General features: G+C 38.1%; 1 protein-coding gene across 1 annotated transcript in view; it reads left to right on the plus strand.

Moving 5' to 3' along the window:
• Positions 1-24,186, plus strand: part of ZNF215 (zinc finger protein 215) — a 38,192-nt gene extending 14,006 nt beyond the window's left edge. The window contains exons 2-6 of the mRNA XM_077772874.1: positions 6,279-6,852; positions 13,899-13,984; positions 15,364-15,496; positions 15,825-15,920; positions 22,596-24,186. Coding sequence (XP_077629000.1) covers positions 6,453-6,852; positions 13,899-13,984; positions 15,364-15,496; positions 15,825-15,920; positions 22,596-23,581 — 1,701 coding nt within the window. The 5' untranslated portion in view covers positions 6,279-6,452 and the 3' untranslated portion in view covers positions 23,582-24,186. The remainder of the gene's footprint in view (positions 1-6,278; positions 6,853-13,898; positions 13,985-15,363; positions 15,497-15,824; positions 15,921-22,595) is intronic.
• The last annotated feature ends 740 nt before the right edge of the window (positions 24,187-24,926 follow it).

A 24,926-nucleotide genomic window follows, 5' to 3' on the forward strand; every position in this document is an offset into this window, starting at 1 on the left:
ATCCATGAACTTGGAATGTTTTTCCATTTCTTTGTGTCTTCTTCAATTTCCTTCATAAGTTTTCTATAGTTTTCATCATACAGATCTCTTGTATCCTTGGTTAGGTTTATTCCTGGGTATTTTATGGTTTTTTGTGCAATTGTGAATGGGATCATTTTCTTGATTTCTCTTTCTGTTGCTTCATTATTGGTGTATAAAAATGCAACCGATTTCTGTACATTGATTTTGTACCCTGCAACTTTGCTGAATTCTTGGATAAGTTCTAGTAGGCTTCTGGTGGAGTCTGTCGGGTTTTCTATGTAGAGTATCATGTCACTGCGAAAAGTGAAAGTTTGGCTTCTTCTTTGCCAATTCTGATGCCTTTGATTTCATTTTGTTGTCTAATGGCTGATGCTAGGACTTCCAGCACTATGTAAAACAACAGTGGTGAGAGTGGGCATCCCTGTCATGTTCCTAATCTCAGGGGGAAAGCTCTCAGTTTTAACCCGTTAGCTTAGGGCTTCTCATAGATGGCTTCTATGATGTTTAAGTTCCTTCTATCCTGACTTTCTCGAGGGTCTGTTTAAAGAAGGGATGCTGTAGTTTGTCAAATGCTTTTTCTGCATCTATCGACAGGATNTTCTTCCTGGGTTTGATATCAATTTTCAAAGCATTATGGTCTGAAAGTGTACATCTCAATTCGTTTATATTTATTGAGGGCTGCTGTATGTCCCAGTATGTGATCTATCTTGGAGAATATGCCAGGCGCACTTGAGAAGAAAGTGGATTCCCTGGCCTCAGGATGTAGAGTTCTGAATATTTCTGTCAGATCCATCTGGTCCAATGTGTCTTTCAAGTCCATTGTTTCTTTAGTGATTTTCTGTCTGGTTGACCTTTCCATTGGTGTAAGCAGAATATTAAAGTCCGCTGCTATTAGCACATTCTTATCAATAAGATTGTTTCTGTTTGTGATTAATTGTTTTCAATATAGGTGCTCCCATATGCGGTGCATAGAGATTTATGATTGTTAGTTCCTCCTGATGGATAAACCCTGTAATTATTATATAATTCCCTTCTTCATCTCTTGTTTTTGTCTTTAATTTTAAGTCCAGTTTGTCTGATATAAGTATAGCCACTCCAGCTTTCTTTTGATTTCCCGTAGCATGATATATNGTCTTTTGTGGGATTCATGCTTGTGGTGGTGTCTCTTGTATCTGTTCCTTCAACACTTCCCTCAGAGCGTCCCCCTCAGGATTTCTTGTAGGGCTGGCTTAGTGGTGACAAATTCTTTCAATTTCTGTTTATTTGGAAAGACTTTTATCTCTCCTTCTATTTTGAATGACAGGCTTGCTGGATAGAGGATTCTTGGCTACATATTTTTTTTTGTTCATCACATTGAAGATCTCCTGCCATTCCTTTCTGACCTGCCAAGTTGCACTAGATAGGTCTGTCACCACTCTGATAGGTTTCCCTTTATATGTTAGGGCCCTTTTCTCCCTAGCTGCTTTCAAAATTCTCTCTTTGTCCTTATATTTTGCCATTTTTACTATGATATGCCCAGAAGGTCGATTCAAATTACGTCTGAGGGGAGTCCTCTGTGCCTCTTGTATTTCAACGTTTACTTCCTTCCCCAGGTTGGGGAAGTTCTCTGCTATAATTTGTTCCAAGACTCCTTCAGCACCTTTCCGTCTCTCTTCCTCTTCTGGGATTCCTGTGATACGGATATTGTTACATTTGACCATATCGCTGATCTCTCGAGCTCTTCTTTCATGTTCCTGGATCAGTTTGTCTCTTTTTTTCTCAGTTTCTTCTGTTTCTATAATGGTGTCTTCTAAATCACTTATTTTCCTTTCTGCCTCTTCAATCTGTGCATTGGACTCTCCAATTTATTATGTATCTCATTTATCGTATTTTTAAATTCATCATGCCTGTTTTTGCTCCATGTTGNTAGCTGCTTTCTACATTTTCTTTTTGTCCTTATATTTTGCCATTTTTCCTATGATATGCCTTGCAGAAGGTCGATTCAAATTACGTCTGAGGGGAGTCCTCTGTGCCTCTTGTATTTCAACGTTTACTTCCTTCCCCAGGTTGGGGAAGTTCTCTGCTATAATTTGTTCCAAGACTCCTTCAGCACCTTTCCGTCTCTCTTCCTCTTCTGGGATTCCTGTGATACGGATATTGTTACATTTGACCATATCGCTGATCTCTCGAGCTCTTCTTTCATGTTCCTGGATCAGTTTGTCTCTTTTTTTCTCAGTTTCTTCTGTTTCTATAATGGTGTCTTCTAAATCACTTATTTTCCTTTCTGCCTCTTCAATCTGTGCATTGGACTCTCCAATTTATTATGTATCTCATTTATCGTATTTTTAAATTCATCATGCCTGTTTTTGCTCCATGTTGTTTGTAGTCATAGTTTCCTTGATGTCCTCTATGCTTTTTGCAAGCCTAGCGATTAATTTTACGATTATTGTTATAAAATCTTGTTCAGTTATGCTGCTGATATCTGTTTTGAGCAGTTCTTTAGCTGTAATTTCTTCTTGGAATTTCTTTGGAGGAGAGCTCTTTCGTTTCGTCATTCTGGTTGAGTTTCTATCTCTTGTTAGATTTAAAGACTTGTTATGCTCTCTGCACCTGTGAGTTCTGCTGTACCCAAGAAGACTCTGACTGTCCAGGCCCTAATCTTTCAGAAAGTGTTTTTTGAATGGTATCTCTTGGTCTCTCTTTTTGAGACCTTGGTTATTTTATTTTCCTATTCGTATTGATATTTGGGACTCTCCACCATGTGTACCTTGGCTTGTTTCTTGGGGTAGCCCTGGAGAAGAAAACAGACAGACAAACACACAGGGAGCAGAGGCACAGAAACACACAGATAAATCCAACAAACATGCAAACCGAGAGGGAAAACACAAAACTAAAGAGAAAAGCCAGAGGAGGGAAGGCGAATACTAGAAAATAAAAAATACATAAAAAAGTCAAAAAGAAGAAACGAAAAGAAAAAAAGAAGAAAACTGATGGACAAAGTACGGTTTAAAGCATATCACCATATTTCCCAGCTACAATTAAATAGCCGGGTGTATGCAGTGCTGGTTGAAGAGCATAGAGAGAGAGAAGACAGGGTGAGGATGAGGCAAAATTGGAAACAGAATGAACAGGCAGAAGGGATAAGAAGCTTTTTTCAAAGAGCTAAAGGGTGGAATATGGTTGGAGAGGTGAGAGAAGTATGCTGGTGTTATCCAGAGAAACGATATAGTCTAATTACTCCTGAGAGAAAGAGATGAAAAGGTAGATAGGTGTAGAATTTACATCTACAGAAAGGACTAAATGTGACTGTATAAGCAAGCCAGTGACCAGAATTAATCAGATCAGTGTTCCGGAAAAAAAGAGGAAAAAAAAAAAAAGAGGAAGGCAGCTCTCTAGCAGTGATGGGCGTGGTTTGATCCAATGTGTCAGGCGGGAGTTCTGCCTTGGCGGTTGTGGGGAGGAGAGTGGCGGCACTCCAGTCCCTTCTTGAACCAAGCGCTGCACCTCACTTTTTTGGGTGTGTAAACTCCCCGAGCCGGGGGTGCAGCCACAGTGGGTTGCACTCTTTAACCCAGGCGAGGCCTAGTTTCCAAATCCCAGTCTCCGCGCCCCACTGAAATTGCTGTAGACACAGCCTCGCAGGCCATCCCCTCAGGGCTATTCCAAGCCTCTTGCCTAGCCCTGGGGATTGAGCCAGAATTGCTGCTCCCTTCTCCACCAGGTTTGGGTTGGTGAGCAAGGATGGGGGATTTGCCTGGGGGGTGCCTCGGGTCCGCTGGAGAGGGGGAAACTGGGTCCTTTTGTGTCTCGTCACCTGAAACAGGAACTTGCGGGCAAATATCCCAGTTTTAAGCCCTTCGCCTCCTGTCTAGGGATCCTATCTAGGCAGGAGCATGGAAGCATGGTCAGGTGTGCGGCCCCTCCAGGGGTCCAGACGAGCCAGGAGCACAAAGGAGTGGTAGGCGTGTGGCTCCTCTAGGTGTCCAGCCGAGCCAGGAGCACAAAGGATTGGTCGGCGCACTGCCGCTCCAGGACAAGTTGGTGTGCGGGGACCTGGTGCGCAGGGTCCTTCTGTGCCCCGAGCGGAAGTTCTTCTGTTCCCCAGCGACAGGGACCGTGTCTTGAGTAGTTTCGGCCTCTCTCTTTCCTCTCTCACTCCCCGCAGAGGGGGATCGCCCCTGTCCCTCTGAGTCTCTGATCCCGGCCGGATTTTATATTCCCCAGTTCGCACTCACATTAGAAGGCTTTCTCAGTGGATTCTGCGTCATTTTTCTCCCAACATCTTGGATTCTGTAAGGTTTTCTATGGCTTCAGATCTTTTCCGTGTGAGATATGGTGGCGAGTGCAATGTATGGAGCCCCCTACTTCTCCGCCATCTTGCCCCCTCCTCACTCAGAAGCTTGTACTTCTTAATCCCCTTTATTTTCCCCATCGACCCACCCACCTCTGCTCTGGGAACCACCAGTTCTCTATATTTAATAGTCTGTTTGATTTGTTTATTCATTTGTTTTGGTTTTTAGATTCCACATTTAAATTAAATCATACAGTATTTGTTTTTCTCTGACTTAGCATAATACCCTCAAGATCCATGCATCTTGTTGTAGATAGCGAGATCACCTCCTTTTTATGGCTGAGTAATATTCCGCTTATATATATATAACACACAAGTTCTGTATGTATATATATGCATATTTTATGGCTAACATTTTGTTTTTTATATGTATGTGTATACATATATATATATCACATCTTTATGGATGGACACTTCGGTTGCTTCCATATCTTGACTATTGTAAATAATTCAATAAACATAAAGCATATATCTTTTCAAATTAGTATTTTCATTTTCTTTGGCTAAATAGCCAGTAGTGAAATTACTGGATCATAAGATATTTCTATTTTTAATTTTTGAGAAACCTCCTTACTGTTTTCCACAGTGATTGCACTAATTGACATTCCCACCAACAGTGCATAAGGTTCACTTTTCTCCACATTCATACCAACACTTGTCATTTCTTGTCTTTTTGATATTAGCCATTTTCTGACAGGTGTGAGATGATACCTCATTGTGGTTTTAATTTGCATTAGTGGTGATGATTAGTGGTGTTGAGCATCTTTTCATGTACCTGTTGGCCATCTATGTGTCTTCTCTGGGAAAATGTCTGTTTAGCTCCTCTACCCATTTTTTAATCAAATTATTTGTTTATGTATATATGTGTGTGTTGAATCATATAAATTCTTTATGTATTTTGGATATTAACCCTTTATCAGTGATGTCATTTTCAAATATCTTCTCCCATTCAGTAGGTTTCTTTTTGATTTTATTGATGGTTTCTTTACAAAAACTTTTTTATTTTGTTGTAGTCCCAATAGCTTATTTTTGCTTTTGTTTTTCTTGCCTAAGGAGACATATTCATAAATACATTGCTAAGGCTGATATCCGAGAGATTAACTGCCTATGTTTCTTTTAGGAGTATTATGGCTTCAGGGCTCATATTTAGGTCTTTAATCCATGTTGAGTTCATTTATTTATTAAAAAATTTTTTTAAATGTTTTATTTATTTCTGAGAGAGAGAGACAGCGTGAGCAGGGGAGGGTCAGAGAGAGAGGAAGACACAGAATCCGAAGCAGGCCCCAGGCTCTGAGCTAGCTGTCAGCACAGAGCCCGATGCGGGGCTCAAACCCACAAACTGTGAGATCATGACCTGAGCCGAAGTTGGATGCTCAACTGACTGAGCCACCCATGCGCTGCCATGTTGAGTTTATTTTTGTGTATAGTGTAAGAAAGTGGTGTAGTTTCATTCTTCTGCATGTTGCTGTCCAGTTCTCCCAGCACCATCTGGCTGTGTAGAATGAGTTCCCATGAACAACCACATTTACCATCAATGTCTTTATTCCATTGGATACTCTTTCCTGCTTTGTCAAACATTAATTGGCTATACAGTTGTGGGTCCAATTCTGGGTTCTGTATTCTATTCCATTGGTCTATGTGTATGTTTTTGTGCCAGTACCATACTGTCTGGATGATTTTTTTTAAAGGGCTATTTCATTTATCACTTTTGTATGATGTCTGTGTTTATTTTGTCTTTTTTTTGTGGATGATTTGGGGGAAGGGACAGCATACTTTCTTGTTATAAAAAAGAGAAACAAGAATGGAAGGATAATCCATAATATTTCTTATTAGACAATTTGAAGAATGTTATTTAATCTTTTGACACTATGCTAAAACATGTTCATTAAATATAGGTCATATTGGTATCTTTTTTTCATTCTCTCAGGTACCTTAATGTTGGCTTTGTGTCTGAAGCTCCTGGAACTTTTCTTTTACTGAGATAGAACTTGTTCAAATCACACTGCATATATAGTACATACATACTTAGCCCAAGCCCAAGAATTATTAGAATCCTCTAGTAAGACAAATTGGAACAATAGTGAGAGTTCTGTCTAGGAAGATGCAGCCTCTGACCAAGTTGATGACTGTTTCAAAACCTCAAAGCCTGACTCTATATGAACAAAGTGAGGCCCTGAAAGCAGATGTGTCTTGGCAGGAAGAATCCATCCCAGTCATGGAAACATGTGACTCTGAGGCCTCTCGTCAGAAGTTCAGACATTTCCAGTATTTGGATGTGCCTGGGCCTCATGAAGCCCTGTGCCAACTCTGGGAGCTCTGTCTTCAGTGGCTGAAACCAGAGATTCACACAAAGCAACAGATTCTACAACTGTTGGTGCTGGAACAATTTCTGACAATTCTCCCTGAAGACATCAGGACTTGGGTGAATTTACAACATCCAAAGAACAGCAAAGAAGTGGTGACCCTCATAGAGGATGTGATTGGAATGCCTAAAGAAGAAGGTAAGAATGTAGAGAATTGGTGGTAGAATAGTTAACCCTTACTTGGAACCTAAAAAAATACCTGGGGGGGGGAGGCGTGGAATGAGCTCATAGTAGATTGGTGGTTACCAGAGGTGTGGGATGAGCAACGTGGGTAGAAAGTCACAAGGTATAAAAAGTAACTCCCAGGTATAAAATAAATAAGTCATGGGGATGTAATGTACAGCGTAGTGACTATAGTTGATAATACTGTATTGCATATTTGAAAGTTGTTAAGAAATTAGATCTTAAGAGGTTTCTTAGAAAAAAGAAATTTTACTGTATATATATACACACACACACACGGTGACTGATGTTAACTAGACTTATTATTCGTGATCATTTTGCAATATATATAATTGAATCATGATGTTGTACACCTGAAGCTAATACAGTTGACCCTTGAACAACATGGGTTTGAACTGTGAGTCCAATTATACATGGATTTTTTTCAATAAATACAGCACAGTATTACAAATGTATTTCTTATGTTTTTCTTAAAAAATTTTTTTCTCTAGCTTACTTTGTTATAAGAATACAGTATATAATACATATATAAAATATGCATTAGAGCGCTTATGGTATGACTCTAGTCAGTGGTAGGCTATTAGTAGTAAATATTTTGGGAATTAAAAGTTATACACAGATTTCTAACTGCTCAGGAAGTTGGTGCCCCAACCCATATGTTGTTCAAGGGTCAACTGTATGATGTTACGTGTCAGNAAAAGAGTAATGAAGTGTTCCCATTTGAAAAGAAGCTATCTTTTGCTGAAGCTAGAGGATGTCAAGGGCCAGATCATGAAGGACTTTATCAGGAATCATAGATTTTATTCTGTAGGAAATAGAAGTAGAGAAGATCTCACAGATTGGGTAGGGAAGTAAAATGGTTTTATTTGCTTTTTAAGATATTTTGATATCCAGGCGACTGGGTGACCCGATTGGTTAAACATCTAGCTCTTGATTTCAGCTCAGGTTATGATCTCATGGCTTGTGGGACCAAGCCCTGTGTCAGGCTTCACACTGATAAGTGTGGAGCCTGATTGGAATTCTCTCTCTCTCTCTCTCTCTCTCTGTCTCTCAAAATAAATAAACTTAAAAATTTTGAGATCAATATAGAGTGAGTGGTTGGCAAACTATGGCCCAAAGGCCAGTATTTTTGGAGATAGTTTTTTGGAACACAGCCACACCTACTCATTTACATTTTGTCTGCAGTTGCTTTCATGCTGTGATCAGAGTTGATTAGGTATAGCAGAAAAGGTATTGCCTGCAAAACCCAAAATGTTTACCATCTGGCTCTTTAAACCAAATGTTGATAAACTTTTTCTGTAAAGGACCTGAGGGCTCTGAAAATAGGAAAATCAGTTAAGGTAGATGAAGTGTTAAAGAATGAGGGAGCATTGGGAAAACAGGAGTTTGAACCTAAGGGAATTATGGGCTGAATATAAGGGTGAGTGAGTTAAGATTTGATATAAATGTACATGTTCAGCCTTACATGAATGGGGCATTAAGTAGCAGATTTTATGGGAGGGGACTTATACAGTAATTAGGTGGCATGTTGAATTTGAGGTCTCTATGGGCCATACACAATGAATAAACATACATAGTTAACTGTGGTTTTAGTGTTCAGAAAGAGAAGAGTTTGAAATTTACAGGTATGAATTGAAGTAGGAGAAATACATTTTCTTGGGGAGCATCAATATTTAAGAAATACCATAGATCTAATTACCCATTATAGGAAATACAATAGAGAGGGGAACATTTTAAATTATACCATGGGAATGCCATGAGTAAAACCTAAACTCTGGGAATCTACAAGGCAATCTAGTTTCTAGAACAAAATAATTTTAAGGGAGAAGTAAAGATATGGTAGAGGGATTTCAAAGTTAAAAGAAATGTAAAAGCTATATACCAGTCACATGATTGTGTGGATGTTTAAGTCATAAGGCAATTGATTAGATATTTGATAAGAAATTATTGACTGGGGACAGTAATGATATCGTTATTGTTGGTATCCAGTAGTACTTATTTGAAAAAGAAATAAAGGATTAAATAGAAGAAGAGAAGCCAGGTAAGCAAGCTAGAAAATAGTAATCTAGGACATTAGAGAACCAGGAAATACTAGTGTCTTTAGCTAAGACTTTAGCTAAGAAAGGAGAAATCTTCAGGAAGGGAGTGTTAATGGTGCAACCAAAAGGTCCTGTTAAGGTGAGTATTGAAAGTAATTTACTGAAATTGTTGGTTATGAAGTTATTGTTAAGTTTTAGAGCAGTTTCAGAGAAGGAGATGAGGTCATACTTATTTGTAGTTAGTTATATTAGTTTTCTATTACTGCCATAACAAGTGACCACAAACTTAGCAGCTTAAAAACAATGTGAATGTATTATCCTACAAGTCTATATATCAGTAGTCTAACATGGGTCTCCCTCGGCTAAAACAAGGCATTGGTAGAACGCCATTTCTTTCTGGGCATTATGATTCCCTACCCATCTTCCAAGCTGTCAGTGGAGAGCTATGCCCTTTTTTTATTTTTAATTTTTTTTTAAACATTTATTTTTGAGACAGAGAGTGCATGCAAACAGGGAAGGTCAGAGAAAGGGAGAGACAGAGAATCCAAAGCAGGCCTCACACTGTCGCACAAATCCCAACACGGAGCTCAAATGCATGAACCGTGAAACCATGACCCAGGCTGAAGGCAGATGCTCAACTGTCGGAGTCACTCAGGCTCCCCCTTCCATGTCCTTTCCAACTGCTTTCTCTTACCCTCCATTCTGTTGTCCCAGTACATGCACTTGATCAGTTATTCATGTTTGTGGTCTCTCTCATTCTCACCATAACTCGGAAACCTCTTCTTTAGGATTCATGTGATATATTATGATCACCCAAATAATCCAGGATAATTCCTCATCTCACGGTCCTTAGCTTTAATATATCTGCTTTATGCCTTTGCCAGTATATCCAAGGATTAGGAATGTAGGCATCTCTGGGGTCTGTTATTCTCCCTATCACATATCCCCCAAACACACCAAAAAAAAAAACAAAAAAGAANCAATTCTTTTTTTTTTCTTTTTCTAAATTTTATTTATTTTTGTGAGAAAGAGGGAGCATGAGTGGGGGAGGGACAGAGATAGACAGAGATGCAGAATCCAAAGCATGCTCCAGGCTTTCAGCACAGAGCCTGATGCCAGGCTCAAACTCATGAACTCCAAGATCATGACCTGAGCCAAAGTCATTCACTCAACCAACTGAGCCACCCAGGCACCCCTAGACAATTCTTGAAGTTTAGTTGAAAAGGAAGGGAGAGGTTGCTGGATAATAGATGACTGAGAATGGTTTTTTGTTTATTTTAACCTGTCTTGGCTCTCTGAAGAACCCACCCAAAGGGCTTGCCCTTATTTTATCTGAGTCAGAACTGTCCCAGGGCTTAGGTGGTCACCTAGAGGACATTTGTCAAAGGATTTAATGGGAAAGGCTGGGCTATGAGATGCTTTGGGGAGTAAAGGATTTAAAAAGTTCCTATGTATCCCTAGAGATTTAAAAGGCTGGGCACATGGTCAGAAACACCTGATATGGCCTTAACTCTCACTTCTGGCTGACCTTCAGGCTTTGCATAAGCAGGAACTAAAGATGAAAGTAAAGTTGAAAAAAATTACCTGGCTAAGTTCTGAATGCATGCCTCAACACATGCAGTGCATCTGCAAAGACTAGGAAATGGTTTTTGGTTTTGTTTTGTTTTGTTGGTTCCAAGTATGTAAGGAAATCTCTGTGGAATCACTAGCTGACCACTAAGCTAAGGGAACAGACTTAAGTGGGCACACACAATAAAGAATATAGACTTTACAAATCAGTTCAGAAAAGCAAGTGAGCAAGAACTGCAGCATTCAGGCCCCCAAATATGTGAAGCAAAAACTGACAGGAAGAAAGAGATCAAGAATAATAGTTGGAGACTTCACTACCCCACTTTCATTAGTGGATAGAACAATTATAAAAAAGACAAACAAGGAAGTAGAAGACTTGAACAATGCTATAAACTGAAGTAGACCTAACAGTGGCACTTTACCCAACAATGGCAGCATGTACATTCTTCTCAAGTGCACGTGGAACATTCTCCAAGATAGACCACATGTTAGGCCAAAACAAGTCACAATTAATTTAAACATTTAAATCCTACAAAGTATCTTTTCTGACCACAATAGAATGAAATTAGAAATCAGTAACAGAAGGATATCTGGAAAATTCACAAGTATGTAGAAATTAAAATAAGAAAGATTAAACAGAGATAAATGAAATAGAGAATAGAAAAACAGTAAAACCAATGAAACCAAAAGTGGGTCATTTGAAAAGAACAGCAAAATTGACTTAGCTCTACAAGAAGAGTGAAGTAACTAAAATCAGCGATAAAAATAAGCACATCTCTACTGATCTTGCATAAATCAAAAGAATTATAAGAGAATACTATGAACAATTGTATACCAAAAAATTTTTAATTTAGATTAAGTAGAAAAATTCCAAAAGCACACAAACTGCCAAAACTGACTCGAGGAAATAGAAAATATGAATAACTGACAACAAAAAAGTTAGAATTGGTAATCAAAAAAATTTCAACAAAGAAAACCCAAGGACTAGATCGCTTCACTGGTGAATTCTATCAAACATTTAAGGAATTAACACCAATGTTTCTCACACTTTAGATTTTTTTTTTATTTATTTTTTATTTATTTTAAAAATTTTTTTTAACATTTTTTATTTATTTCTAGGAGAGAGAGAGAGACAGCATGAGCAGGGGAGGGTCAGAGAGAGAGGGAGTCACAGACTCCGAAACAGTCTCCAGGCTCTGGGCTGGCAGTCAGCACAGAGCCTGACGCGGGGCTTGAACCCACGAACCGCGAGATCACGACCTAAACGAAAGTCGGACGCTTAACCGACTAAGCCACCCAGGCGCCCCTCTCACACTTAAAAAAAAAATGTTTTTAATGTGTATTTATTTTTGAGACAGAGACAGAGTGTGAGCAGGGGAGGGGCAGAGAGAGAGGGAGACACAGAATCTGAAGCAGGCTCCAGGCTCTGACCTGTCAGCACAGAACCCGTTTCTCACACTTTTTGAAAAAATAGGGAAGGAGGGGACACTTCCTACCTTATTCTATGATGAGTTTAACCTGATGCCAAAGACAAAGACATCACAAAACTAGCAAAGCAAATCCAGCATCATATTAAGAGGATTATACACCATGACCAAATGGTATTTATCCCAGGAATATAGGTTGGTTCAACATATGAAAATCAACATTATAGACTATACTAATAGAACTAAGGGGAAGCAATTGCACTATTAAGTATTTTTCCAAAGGATAAAAAAATGCTGATTCGAAGGTGCACATGCAGCCCAATGTTTATAGCAGTACAATCAACAATAGACAAATTAATGGAAAGAGCCTAAATGTCCATGGACTGATGAGTGGATAAAGAAGAGGTGGTGTGTGTGTGTAAATATAAGTATATATACACACACATACCACTTTTATACACACACACACATACATATACACAATAGAAAATTATTCAGCCATCAGAAAGGATGAAATCTTGCCATTTGCAACGACGTGAATAGAAATAGAGTATTATACTGAGTGAAATAAGTCAGTCAGAGAAAGACAAATACCATATAATTTCACTCATATGTGAAACATTTAAGAAACAAAACAGATGAACGTAAGAGAAGGGAAGGAAAAAAAAGATAAAAACAGAGGGAGGCATACCATAAGAGACTCTTACCTATAGAGAAGAAACTGAGGATTGCTCAGCCGNGTGGGGGGAAAGAAAGGGAAACAAACCATAAGAGACTTTTCTCTATAGATAACAAACCAAGGGTTGATGGAGGGGAGGTGGATGGGGAAGGGGCTAAATGGATGATGGGCACTAGTAAGGAACTTGTGATGAGCACTGGGTGTTATATGCAAGTAATGAATCATTAAATTCTCCTGAAACCAAAATATATATATATATATATATAAAATTAAGGGGAAAACTCACAAGATCATCTCGATACAGAAAAAGCATTTGCCAAAATCCAATGCCTTCTCGTGATAAAAGCATTCAACAAACTAGGGATACAAGGGAATTCCTTCTACCTGATAAAGGACATCTATGAAAAACTACAGCAAACATCACACTTAATGGTTAAAGACTTAAAGTTTTGCCCTTGGGATAAGGAAGAAGGCAAGGATGCCCACTCCTGCTACTTCTGTTCAACATTATACTGGAGATACTAGCCAGTGAAGCTAAACAAGAAAAAGAAATAAAAGGCATCCTAATTGGAAAAGAAGAAGTAAAGCTATCTTTACTGTCAGTTGATGTGTTCTTATGCTGTTGATCCTTGAACAGCACAGGTTTGAAATGCACGAGTCCACTTACATGGGGCTTTTTAAAAGATTTCATAGCTGAAGCCATAAGGCATTTATTTACAACTGTCCACTCCAGTCTCCACAGGTCAGATGGAAGATGAATAGTTCAGAGCTCACACCTACAACCCTCCAAGTGCCCAGAGAGGCTTGCAGAGCCTGTCAGCAGCCCTTGGGATCCCTGGGACTGGGTTACTTGTCAATTTTTTTCTTTAAAAAATAATTTTAGGGGTGCCTGGGTGGCTCAGTCAGTTAAGTGTCTGACTTTTGATTTTGCTTTTAACTTTTGATTTTCAGAGTTTGTGAGATCAAGCCCTGCACCAGGCTCCACGCTGACAGTGCAGATCCTACTTGGGATTCTCTCCCCCTCGCTCTCTGCCTCTCCCCTGCTCGCTTGCTCTCTCTTTCTCTCAAAAAAGTAAATAAACTTTGAAAAATAAAATACATTTGAAAAATAAAAAATAGAACCCTACCTTTAGAGAGTCTGATTGCTTATAGTGCCTGATATCATTATTTTTCCAAAGTTCTAAAGATGATTTTTATGAATAGCATGTTAAAACTACTACTGTAAATCAATAAGTGTTTCTCCAGGGGAAATCTTGTCTCCATAATGTTTTCCTTCATCTTCCTCAGAGACACCCTGCAAGGATTCTATCCTGCTCCAAAAGGGGAGCATCAAGGAGAAAGTGGAAGCTGACCCGCTGACAGGCAATTCCCAGGTGAATTAGAATTCCGCTCTTTACTGAAATGACCTGCATTTTCATTTTGGTTTTTGAACTTTTGCCAAACATAGGTCCATCTAAGGACATAAGACTTACTTCTCCCATAGGACATTGGATCTATTTTATTTTCATTGGTGATTTGCTCTTTGGATCTAGTCTTTCTATTTTTCTGTGTGTGTGTTCCCTCAGGATTGTAGATGATAATTTAAACCAGAGAAGTAGAGCCTACCCAGAGAATGTTTAGAATGGAAAGTGAAGAGAGCCAAGGGCTTAATGCTGAGTAATGTCATATAATAGGCAGGAGCAGAAGAAACCTCAAAGGATACTGAGATGAAAGGACCACAGTGGTAGAGAAAAACCAAGATAATGATGTCAATGAAAGCCAAGGATGAGACTATTTCAAGGATAAATCCTTTGAAAATTCAGGAAAATTCAGCCTGAGTAGTGCCTGTTCACTTACCATCACGGAGGTACTACCATGCATGGAAATAGAAGCGGAGGATTGAGGAAAGAAGGTGAGAAAGTAGGCAAAACTCACCTAGATAATTACTCACAAAGTCCTCTGATGTCTTAGAGTCATCTGGCTCTGAGGTAGAGGGAGGGAAGAGATTTGTGTATCTCATTGCGATTGAGGGTGCCTGTCAAAACAGGGTTGAGAATGCTGGAGAAGGAATTGCAGCAATTGATGGTGTGAAGGCCCTTGTAACTAATATTGACACAGTGCCTAACATGCCACTTGTCCAAGGACTGGGAATGTGATGGTAATGAAAGGAAATCCCTGCCTTTGTGGAAACAATAGTAGAGGTAGACAGGCAAACACAAGCAAATAAGATAATTGCAGATAGTAATAACTACTATAGAGAAAAGAAAGAAGTGTAATGCAGTAGAGAGAGATTAGGAGGGTAGCTACTTTGGGTAATCAGCAAAGGACTGGGCTGGGACCTGAATGGTAAGGAGTTAGCAGGCTGTATTTCTCTAGAGGAAATGTCCTACCTCTTCTGCTAGCAGAGCCTCCATCTTCACTACAAAATCCCACAGAGCTATCTGCAGCTCTCCTTCTGAACTCTCTTTTGTGTCAAGCATTTTTACTCTATAGTAGTTTTTTGTTCCATCGTCATTCCTACTGTCTTTTTCTCCTCAACCGAAATGAAAGTTAATTTCAGGTTAAGACTGCTCTTGATTTTCCTTTTGCAGCCCTCACAGAATACCAAGTTGATGGCCTCTAATATAACCTGCTTGTCAAAACTTAGAACCCTAAACATTGTCATCAATTTCTTATGTATTCTAGGCACCTATGCTGTTCTTTCCAAATTCATTTCTCCTCTAGCAATATTTTTGGGACTGACCTCTGATTAAAAAGAAACTTAATGTTTTAGGAACCAATATCATTCAAAGATGTGATTGTGGAATTCAGCGAGGAAGAGTGGGGACAACTGGACCCTGCTGTAAAGAACGTGTACAGGGACGTGATGCTGGAGAACTATAGGAACCTGAGTTCACTGCATCAAGGTGGCTTCTATGTAATTACCTACTCTGCCCATCAGTAGTTTCTTCATCCACCGCTAAAAGCTATAGGACCACTGCAGTGGTTAAGGGCACTTGGGTTTGGGTTCAGGTTTACTAATGTCCTACGGTCACAATAGCAGATGTTCCTGTTGTATCTGAGTGAAAGTCCTTTCTGATATAGAGCTAGAAACACACAAGTCTGTGGTGATCCCTGGCCTTATCTTTCAGCAGCTCTTAGACTACTAAATAGGGATGAAATTCTCTTCCCCTGTAAAAATGTCTGAAGTGTCACATTTGTTTGTTCTTGTTTTTTCATCTTCCCCATGAGAAGAACGTCTGTTTTCCAAACCAGTTGAGCTCTCCGAGTTGGAAAGTAAGGACAGAAGATGGATAATAGAGCAAGAAATCCCAAGCACATCTGTTTTTGGTAAGAACCAGGCAGATACGAGGAATTTGTAAGAAGCTTCTGTTTGTTAAACACAGTGAGGTTAACAGCCTTTGAGTTAAGAGTTGAGAGGTGACAATAAAACCTCAGAAGCTTTGAAGGAAAAAAGTCATCATTGCTTTTGATTCACAGATTCTTTTTCTTAAGTGGATAATCAAAGGAACACAGACACTGTGAGGAACACAGAAACTTAATGCAAAGCTCTGTGGCCTGGAGCAACCTATCTATCTGCCAGTTTCCTCCTCTGTAACATCGAGTTAATAACAGTATTTACCTCCACTTTCCTGTGAGGACTGCATGAGTTGATATGTGTGGCACACTTGGAGCAGTGCCTGGTGCGTAGGAAGTGCCATACAAACAAACATTAGACAACCTAATGTTAAGTACTATTTCAAAGAAAACAAAAAGCTCTGTTTGAGTGACTTTAGTAATCTTCCAATTATACTTCTTTTACTATAGAACTTTTTGTGCCCTAACATTTTACCTTGGTCAGAATCTCTTTATTCTTATTAACATTTTACTTGTGGGAGTTATTGTGTGCTTATGATAAATTTTAGTGCATATAGAAAAGTATGAAGAAGAATAGAACTCACCTCATGATCTCATTACCCGGAGGTATGCAGTATTAACACTTTTTTGACTTATTAGGCTTTTTTCTTTGTGATAATGTGTCTCTATGGCTTGTGAAGATTTCTTTATTTCCAAAATTGGGATCATCAGGGGGTGCCTGTATGGCTCAGTCGGTTAAGCGTCTGACTTTGGCTCAGGCCATGATCTCACTATTTGTGGGTTCAAGCCCCACATCGGGCTCTGTGCTGACAGCTCAGAGCCTGGAGCCTGTTTCAGATTCTGTCTCTCCCTCTGTCTCTGCCCTTCTTCCCCTGCTTATTCTCTGTCTCTGTCTCAAAAATAAATAAATATTTTTTAAAAATTGGGGGTCATCAGGAATATGTCATTTTCTATTCTGTTCTTCTCACTTAATATGAGACCAAGGCAATTACGTGTATAACTAAATAGTCTGTGGAAATGGGGCTTCTAATTCACATGTAATGGTCCATCATATACAAGTATCATAAAATATTTAACTATTCCCCCAGCCATTGGACATTCAGGTTCCCCAGCCATTGGACATTCAGGTTGTTGCCTAGTTTTCAGGCGTGTCTGATAAGTTCCGGAGGATATGCCTTATTAGAAGACAAACTTCAGCATCAAAGCACATGGATATATTTAAAGGTCTTGTTACTTTATGCTGTATTTTCTACAGAAAGGTTATACCAATTCATACTCTAATGTATTATCTATTTATTATCACCCTAGCACACTATTGTTTACCTGAAATCTTTATTAATTTGATAGACAGATTACTCAATTTCGTCCTTTCTAAGGTAAATTCCCCTCCCCCTCCCCATTTTCCTTTGGAGCCCATTTTGCCCTGCCTCCTTTCACTTATATTTTCACCATTTATGCCTCTCACTAGCTAGTCTTCCCATTAGCTTTTTTAAAATTTATTTTTATGGTTTTTATAATTTAAAAAATTTTTAGAGAGTTTTTTATTTGGGAGTTATGGAGAGAGGCATAGGGATAGAGAGAGAATCTTAAGCAGTCTCCCTGCTCAGCAAAGGGCCGACATGGGGCTCGATCCCAAGACCCTGAGATTATGACCTGAGCCAAAATCAAGAGTCACACGCTCAACCGACAGAGCCACCCAGGCACCCCTCTCCATTGAGCTTTTTTTTTTTTTAATAGTTTATTGTCAAGTTGGTTTCCATNTATTACCATGTAGCTTTTTACCATTTTCATGTCATTACTGATTTTTAAAAAATTGTTCTTTTAACCTATTACTCACCTCTTTATAGCCAAACTTCTCAAGATATTTTATCTTTTCTCATTTCCTCACTTTTTATTCCTCAGTCCATTTTTTTTTTGTCTCTTATTCCAAATATCCATCTGAAACAGTTCTTACTTAGGACATAGATGACTTTCTTGCAGCTAAATCCATTGGATATGTTTTCGTTCCTTGCTTCACTGACTTCTCCACAGCAAGTGATGCTATTATCTCCTCTTCATTCTTAAAACATTCATAGGTTCTTAGAATACTTCTGATTTTCCTCCTTTCTTTTTGGTTATTCTCTGTCTATTACAGATTTATCTTTCTCTAGCTCTCTAATAAATTCCAGCTTTTCTCAAGATTTGGTCCTATTTTGTCTTATTTTCTTACTCTGTATTTTCTTTTATAGGTTATTACATCCACAACTGCAACTTCACTTACCACACATGTCTAGGTGACTTACAAATTTGTATCCCCAGCCCAGGCTTCTTTTCTGAACTGAAAAATTTATGTACACATGACATTTCTCTTGGATGTCTTAAAGATAACTTCAGTCCCATAAAACCAAAGTTTCCTTTCCAATCTTTTTCTGTTGTTCCCTGAGTGAACAGCACTGCCATCCATCCAGTTACACAAGTATAGAGTATTATCCTTGAACCAACTTCTCCTTCACAGTGTTTTGTTTTGTTTTGTTTTTTATTTTTTTTTAATCTTTCTAAATATCCCTTGAATGCCTCCCCTTCTTTCTATCCATAGTGCCACTACGCTAGTCTATGTAGTCCATCATCTCTCATCTCAACCATCCCCAGTCTCTTAATTCATCATACTGAAAGATCTTGCCATGCCTCTTCGCTCTTTTCCCCCAGCTCCAGTGTTTGAGCCACGTTGCAGTCAAAGAGATCAAATTCCATCAAGTATTTGCTTAAATCACTACGCTGATTGCAGCTTTGCTTACTTACTAACATGCTAGTCCCTACCTACTTCTCCAGGCTCGCTGCACACTGCATCCTCCCCTCACTCTTTGAACTTAGACCACACTGATCTGCTTTCAGTCAGCAACACACGTGTATTAGCATGCACTGTGTCCTAAGTACTCCAATAAGTATTAGAGGACCGCACGGAAAAGACAGTTCCATAGGACACACCCCCTAAGTGGGACTTGCCCTCTCCATCTCAGGGCCTCTGTCTGTGTGGCTTCATTACATAAAATGCTCATTCTCCTTTTCTTTGCCTAGTTGACTCCGAGTCTTCTCGCAGATCTCAAATACTTTCACATTTCCTCAGGAAAGCCTGTCTTATTAGTTAGTTTTTTCTGTTAGATACTCCCATAGCATCATAATCTTCTCATTTTAGCATTTGTCACAATTATGTTTTACTTGTATTTGTGTAAGTCTTTGTCTCCCACATTAGGCTTTATGTTCCTTGAGGGTAGGGACCATGTCTCCTTTTATCCTACCTTTAGATCTCAAGCATTTGCACATATATAGGAACCAAAGGGGAAAAAAATGGATAGATAGATATATATTGGATTATGAAAAAGCTAAAAATATTTGTTATTTTTGTGATTCAGCAAATGGTTTTATGTCCATTTTCAAGAATTTAGAAGTTTTTAATAATACATAGTAAATTTTATGTAAATTCTCACTATGGATCACAGTTACAGCAAGTGAAATCTTGCAAGTTTTTAAATTATTTTATTTATGGTGTCTACCATACATATTTTAAAAATTTATGTTATCACAAATCTTCCCCCCAGTGCTTTATATCTGTTAATTTTATATGTAAGAATTTTTCCCACTCAGTGGGTTATACTTTAGTTTTGTTGATGGTTTCCTTCACTGTGCAAAAGATTCTTTGGTGTAGTCTCAAGAGTTTAATTTTGTTTTCCTTGCTAAAGGAGACATATCTAGAAAAATGTTGCTATGGTCAGTGTAAAAGAAATTACTGCCTATATTTTCTTCTAGGAATTTTATGGTTCAGGTCTCACATTTAGGTCTTTAATCCTTTTTTTAAAATGTCTTTTTATTATTGAGAGAGAGCAGACTCAGAGAACAAGTGGAGGAGGGCCAGAGAAAGAAGGAGACAGAGAATGTGAAGCAGGCTCCAGGCTCCAAGCTGTCAGCACAGAGTCCAAAGCGGGGCTTGAATTCATGAACCATGACGTCATGATCTGAGCTGAAAGTCCGGCCCTTAACCAAACTGAGCCACCTAGGCACCCCTTTAATCCTTTTTAGAGTTTATTTTTGTTTGTAGTATAAGAAAATGGTCCAGTTTCATTGTTTTGCATGTAGCTGTCCAGTTTGCCCAATACCGTTTGTTGGAGAGACTGTCTTTTTCCCATTGGATATTCTTGCCTCCTTTGTTGTAGATTAATTGATCATAAAGTCATTGACTTATTTCTGGCTTTCTATTCCATTCCATTGATCTATATGTCTGTTTTTTATGCCAGTACCATTCTGTTTTTATTACTACAGCTTTGTGTAGTATATCTTGAAATCTGGGATTATGATACTCCAGTTTTGTTCTTTTTCAAGGTTGGTTTGACTATTCAGGGTCTTTTGTGGTTCCATACAAATTTTAGGATTCTTTGTTCTAGTTTTGTGAAAAATGCTATTGATATTTTGATAGGGATTGCATTAAATCTATAAGTTGCTTTGGATAATATGGGTATTTTAATAATATTGGTTCTCCCAGTCCATGAACATGAAATATCTTCCCATTTCTTTGTGTCAACTTCAATTTCTTTCATCAGTGTTTAGTAGATTTCAGAATACCGTTTTTTTACCTTTTTGGTTAAATTTATTCCTATGTATTTTATTTTTAGTGCAGTTGTAAATGTGATTGTTTCCTTAATTTCTCTACTACTGCATTTTAGAGTATAGAAATGCAACAGATTTCTATATATTAATTTTGCATCTGCAACTGCACTAAATTAATTTATCAGTTCTGGTAGTTTTTTGGTGGAGTCTTTTGGGTTTTCCATATGTAATATCATGTCATCTGCAAATAGTGAGAGTTTTACTTCTTATTTACTAGAGTGAATGCCCCTTATTTCTTTTTCTTGTCTGATTGCTGCAGCTAGACTGGAATAGTCTGATTCCAGTACTATTCTGAATGAAAGTGGTGAGAGTACACATCCTTGTGTTGTTCCTGATCTCAGGGGAAAGCTTCTAAGTTTTCCCCCTTTGAGAATGATGTTAGCTGTGGGTTTTTATGAATGTGCAGCCATTTTGATCTATAATCTGTCCTTTGGCCACAAATTATTTTAATTTTTTCCCCATTATTAAATACATTTACTCTCTCCTGAGACCTCATTATGGTATCAAGCTTGAAGTCCAGGATCTTACCATCTAAATTAGGTCCAGGTTTAGAAGAGATTCCTCTCTCACTGAAGACCTATGAATTAAATTACAGATTTTCTGCCCACACACCCCATAAAAAGTGGTGCGGCAGAAACAGGGAAACTACAACTGATACTCTCATTATATTCCTAGGCTCCATCCTAAGAGATTCTGACTTTATAGTCTAGTTTCCAGTGTTAGTATTATACAGACTATTTCTGCTAGAAATTAGACTAAACCAGGCAGAATTAATAGGTATTTGACAAAGTTGGATATATAGGTTGGGGCTGCCTTGAGGTAAATGTCATTTCATAAAATAATAGTACCTCAGGGCAGATTAGATATGAAAAATAAAGACCACTGGTTATTCAAGATCTCTTTGTGGACATTAGTGTAAATATTAGGACAGTGACTCACTAAACAAATGAGGACATTGACGGAAGTTCTTTCCACGTGAAAGATGAAATTCTCAGGTTCATTTGTTGAGTTGGAAGAGAGTAGTAGGATAGTTGAGTGGCATTGTCTTGGAGATGGGTAAAAACAGGGGTCAGTAGTATATGTGAGACTACAAAGCTGAAGATGTGTTTTGGCTACCAGTAAAGTGTGGAAGTAAATGCATTAGGTAAACCTGAAGTTATATGTAAAAGGATAAAGAGAAGTCAGTGAAATTTAGTTTTTAAAAAGTTGCTAGAATATACAGTATTTATACAGAAGCTAAGTGAGAAAGGAATTTTGAGAAGGGAAGTGGTATATTATTAAATGAAACAAACTGAAGACAGGTGAAAACAAAAGAATTGAATCTTAACCAGAACAGGGAAAGTTTTGAGTTCTAGGAAATACCCAGAAAAATATCATAGCACTGTTAGAATCAGGAATGATTTTGAGCCCAAGAAAAGGGTGGTTTTTCTGCTACCTTTGATTATAGTAATTCTTTTCTGCTTTTGTTAAATGTGGGGAATAATTGCAACTTGGATAGAAATAGAGACATTGATTGCAAGTTTGTTGTAACTGGTTAAGGTGTGGAGCCTGTAAATGTAGATGTGTTTTTAAAGATATGATTAAATTGGTATTTTAGTAGGGTGTATTTAGTATTGCTGAACGGCATGGGTTAAAGGGGACAAAGACAAGATGCTAGAGAAAGGATGATTAGGCGTAATCCACACAGACTAGTTATGAACCAGTTACAATGTGAACTATGAAATGCCACCGTATCCCAGTTCATATGCTGATATTTTATCTAAGCCCTATGTGTTCTCATTAATATACCTGAATAGCTCTTCTCATATTTTATGATCTCCTGGTGCCCCTTTTAATACTTTTGTTCCATTTTATTTTTCCTATGTTTTTCCTTTTCTGATCTCACCTCACATTTCCATTTTGTATTTAAGACCCATAAAATCTGCATATTTCCTTATGTGGTTTAGCATCCCTTTCCTAATTAAACAATTTCCTTTCTTCTAGCTCATGAAATTTTTAATTTCTTTTTAGACAAAGAGGTAATTTCAGAAAACCAAGATTCAGTTACAAAGGAGAGAATTTCTGGAGAAGAATCATCTCATGGAGTGATTATGAGAAGGCTGACCAAAAGTGGACCCCTTTTCTTAGATGCTTGGATGACTGATGATTGGCTAAACAGGAACCAGGAACATTGGGACATAAGTTTGCCAGAAGAAGCTATTATTCATAAGACTGTTGACACTGAGGAGGGAAACTTCAAAGACAGTGAGAATAAGGAAAACTTAGATGTTAAGTCAGTTAATTCAATTTTTGATATACAACAGAGAATTCCTATGAAAAAGGGGTTCTCAAAATGTGGTAAGTTTAAAACTAACTTCAAATTTAATTTAGATTCAGTAGATAAGCAACATTCAGAATATAATGAATGTGGGAATGCCTTGAGCCTGAGTGTAGACATTAAGCACCCAGAAAGTCAGACCTTAGTGAATTCCTATGAATGCTATCACTGTGGGAAAGCATTCAGCCGGAGTTCATCTGTCATTCGACATCAGATCATTCACACAGGAGAGAAACCCTATAAATGTAGTGAGTGTGGGAAATTCTTCAACAGACGTACAAACCTTACTAAGCATCAAAAGATTCATACTGAAGCAAAGGTCTGTGAAGGCAATAAATGTGGAAGAGCTTTCAGTGAGAGTAAAAACCATAATAAAAATTCAAGACTTTATTCTGGAGATAATCCCTATGAATGTGTTAACTGTGGAAAATCCTTCAGCCGGAGCTCCTCCCTTATTCGACATCAAATGATTCATACAGGAGAGAAGCCATTCAAATGTAAGGAATGTGAGAAGACCTTCAACAGGAGTTCAAACCTTAAAAAACACCAAAAACTTCATACTCAAGAGAAGTCCTATAACAGGAAGAAACCCAGGATTACCTACATCAATGAATTTACTGGAGGGAGTCCTGTGAATATAGCAAATGCAAGAAAATGTTTGTCAGGGATTATTCTTTAATTGATATGATAGAATTATATTAGAAAATCTTTTATTGGACAGAAATCTGTTTGAGGAGCTTTTCTAGGCTCCCAGATGAAGCCATAAGGGTTTGGAGTTTAAATGTATCACCATATAAGTCTGTCTGTTGTGATTCTGATACCATTGCCATCATCATTTCTACTTCATTAATGGGACCTATGGCATCCATATGTTCACCTGATTTATTGAAGTTGGGAGGAGCCAAGCAATGCCCTTGGAGTTGATATTTAATAAAACTCAAACTTCAGTCCTTATAAGAAGGTCATGAGAAACCACAAGCTCACAAGAATATAGGAAGACTACACTTCTAAGGACCGAACTCTCTGAATTAATGGCAGAGACCACAGTGATAGAAAATTACTACATCCTTGATAATGTCCTTGGCTGGTGCTGAGTGGGGCCTAGAATTGGAGGAGGGTTATTAACTGCAATGGGAAGTGGATTAACAAATATACTTGTGGTCTTCAAATCTGCATTTTTAAAAGTATTCTTTGCAGTCTAGGCTAGAGAGACATCCATAGCCTTGGGTCAATCATTTATTCCAAACATTAAGAGGTCAATAAAGTGTTTTAATACTCTGTGCACTAGAACTTCCTCTTTCTTCTGTAAGCTACTTCAGGATCCCAAATGGTGTTCAGCCAAGAAGCTTATCTTAATCTGTCCCAAAATATTCATATTGGAGATATTGCCAATGAATGATGATGGTGGCTTGTTAAAACTCATATCTTATTCAAAAACAGAAAAGGTATACCAGAGTGTGAACACTTATGATGAGTTAATACAGAAAATTGTTCTGTGTTCATTTGTTTTTATGGTGTCAGGTCTTTAATCCATTTTTATTTGTATGTGTGTGTAGTATAAGATAGTGGTCCGTTTTCTTTTTTGCATTTTTCTTTTGTGGCTGTCCAGTTTTCCCAATACTAGTTATTGAAGAAACTGTCCTTTCCCCATTGTATATTCTTGGCTCCTTCATGGTAAATTAATTGACCATATATATGTGTGGGTTTATTTCTGGGCATTCTGTTCTCTTTCATTGATCTCTGTTTCTGTGTTTATGCCAGTACCATACTGTTTTGGTCACTATAGCTTTGTAATATTGTTTGAAATCAGGAAGTGTGATGCCTCCAGCTTTGTTCTTCTTTCTCAAGATTGCCTTGACTATTCAGGATCTTTTGTGGTTCCATACAAATTTTAGGATTTTTTTTCTTTTTCTGTGAAAAATGCCATTGGAATTTTGATCAGGGTTGCATTGAATCTATAGATTCTTTGGGTAATTTTAACAATATTAATTCAATCCACAAGCATGGAAGATCTTTCCATTTCT

Source organism: Crocuta crocuta, unplaced genomic scaffold (genome assembly GCF_008692635.1).
Source record: "Crocuta crocuta isolate KB4526 unplaced genomic scaffold, BGI_CrCroc_1.0 scaffold382, whole genome shotgun sequence".
In the NCBI taxonomy this organism is placed as follows: Eukaryota; Metazoa; Chordata; class Mammalia; order Carnivora; family Hyaenidae; genus Crocuta; species Crocuta crocuta.